This window comes from Cupressus sempervirens, chromosome 5, assembly GCF_028749045.1.
Source record: "Cupressus sempervirens isolate cs-2001-9-10 chromosome 5, ASM2874904v1, whole genome shotgun sequence".
NCBI lineage: Eukaryota > Viridiplantae > Streptophyta > Pinopsida > Cupressales > Cupressaceae > Cupressus > Cupressus sempervirens.
This window is the reverse complement of record NC_143122.1, coordinates 506,802,255-506,803,452: the sequence shown is the minus strand read 5'-3', so window position 1 is coordinate 506,803,452 and position 1,198 is coordinate 506,802,255. Positions and strand designations below refer to the sequence as shown.

Here is a 1,198-nt window from a genome sequence, read left to right as displayed (position 1 = left end):
CAATAAAAAGTGATATACATAAATCCTGGAATAGACGATGCTTGAATGCGTAAAACAAAGAGTGTAGGCGCTATGTACAAGAATAAAAAAGTTCTAGTTACTGTAATCATTCATCCCACTCTTGTTGATTCCAGTCACTAATCTGTTCATGAAGTGGCATCCACAACCATGTGGGTGCCATGATGATGTCCAGGAATGTTTAAATACTGAGGTATCTTGGTAAAAGAGAAATATAGCATCAACGGTGGTGAATGCATCGTACAGTGAGAGTGAATATTAGAATAATCTGGTAGTAATGATTTACAACATTAGCGCCCATCTATATACAGGAAGAGGAAAAGGAAAAGGGTGGAATATATGTTTGAGAGATGGAGAATGGGAATGGGAATGGGAATGCCTACAATTTCAACGGTCCCATTAACGCATTGAAGACAAGCGCCGAGGATGCAGAGAGCAAGCGAAGAAAGCGAGTGGCTTCGTATAAAGTTCTGGCTGTTGAAGGAAGACTCAAGTCCTCCATGAGAAACGGCTTCAGGTGGTTTAAGTCCAAATATACTGAGATTCGATATGGCTGCTGAATGCTCAACTTTACTGTTTCTCCTGCTGTTTCCTTCAACAAATCTAGACATGCTATCATTTATCCAATAAAAATATTATGCTGTTTCTCTTTCACATTTTGTATAATACTTTTTAGCTCACCAGTCAACTTCTTTTCTTCTCTTACCCTCTAGGATTCGGAGTAGTTGTTCGGTTTGTTTGTATATAGACGCAAGTTTAATACATTCACATCGCTATATTTTAATTGGATTTAGAACATATCATCTCCTAAGATAAAACAATTTGTATTTTTATCGTGAACATAATTATGCATGAAATCATGATCTGTTTTTGGCAAACAAATATATGTTATATTTTACTTCTTTAGATGGTCTATATTTGAAATCACACAAACAGGTGGGTCAATTAGAAAAGCTAGCTGATATGAGCCATCTAAACAAATCAAAACTTAGAATATGTTGTTTAAGCTTATCTAAAAACTTATCTAAATTGAGAAATGTATTAGAACCTCACTCTCATTTTCTTTTACAGGAGACATTTTTCTCCTTGTCATTAACCATTAAACTGAATGGAAATAGCAAAGTTAAGTGTATAGTATGTTTAACATGTTTGTTGATGAGAATCCCCAATGATTTTATAC

General features: G+C 35.0%; 1 protein-coding gene across 1 annotated transcript; it reads left to right on the top strand.

The window, feature by feature from the left end:
* The first annotated feature begins 325 nt into the window (after positions 1 to 325).
* LOC149556935 (uncharacterized) lies at positions 326 to 816 on the top strand. Its single transcript, XM_089785932.1, has one exon. The coding sequence runs from the start codon at positions 369 to 371 to the stop codon at positions 576 to 578; it is 210 nt and encodes a 69-aa protein (XP_089642058.1). The 5' UTR covers positions 326 to 368; the 3' UTR covers positions 579 to 816.
* The last annotated feature ends 382 nt before the right edge of the window (positions 817 to 1,198 follow it).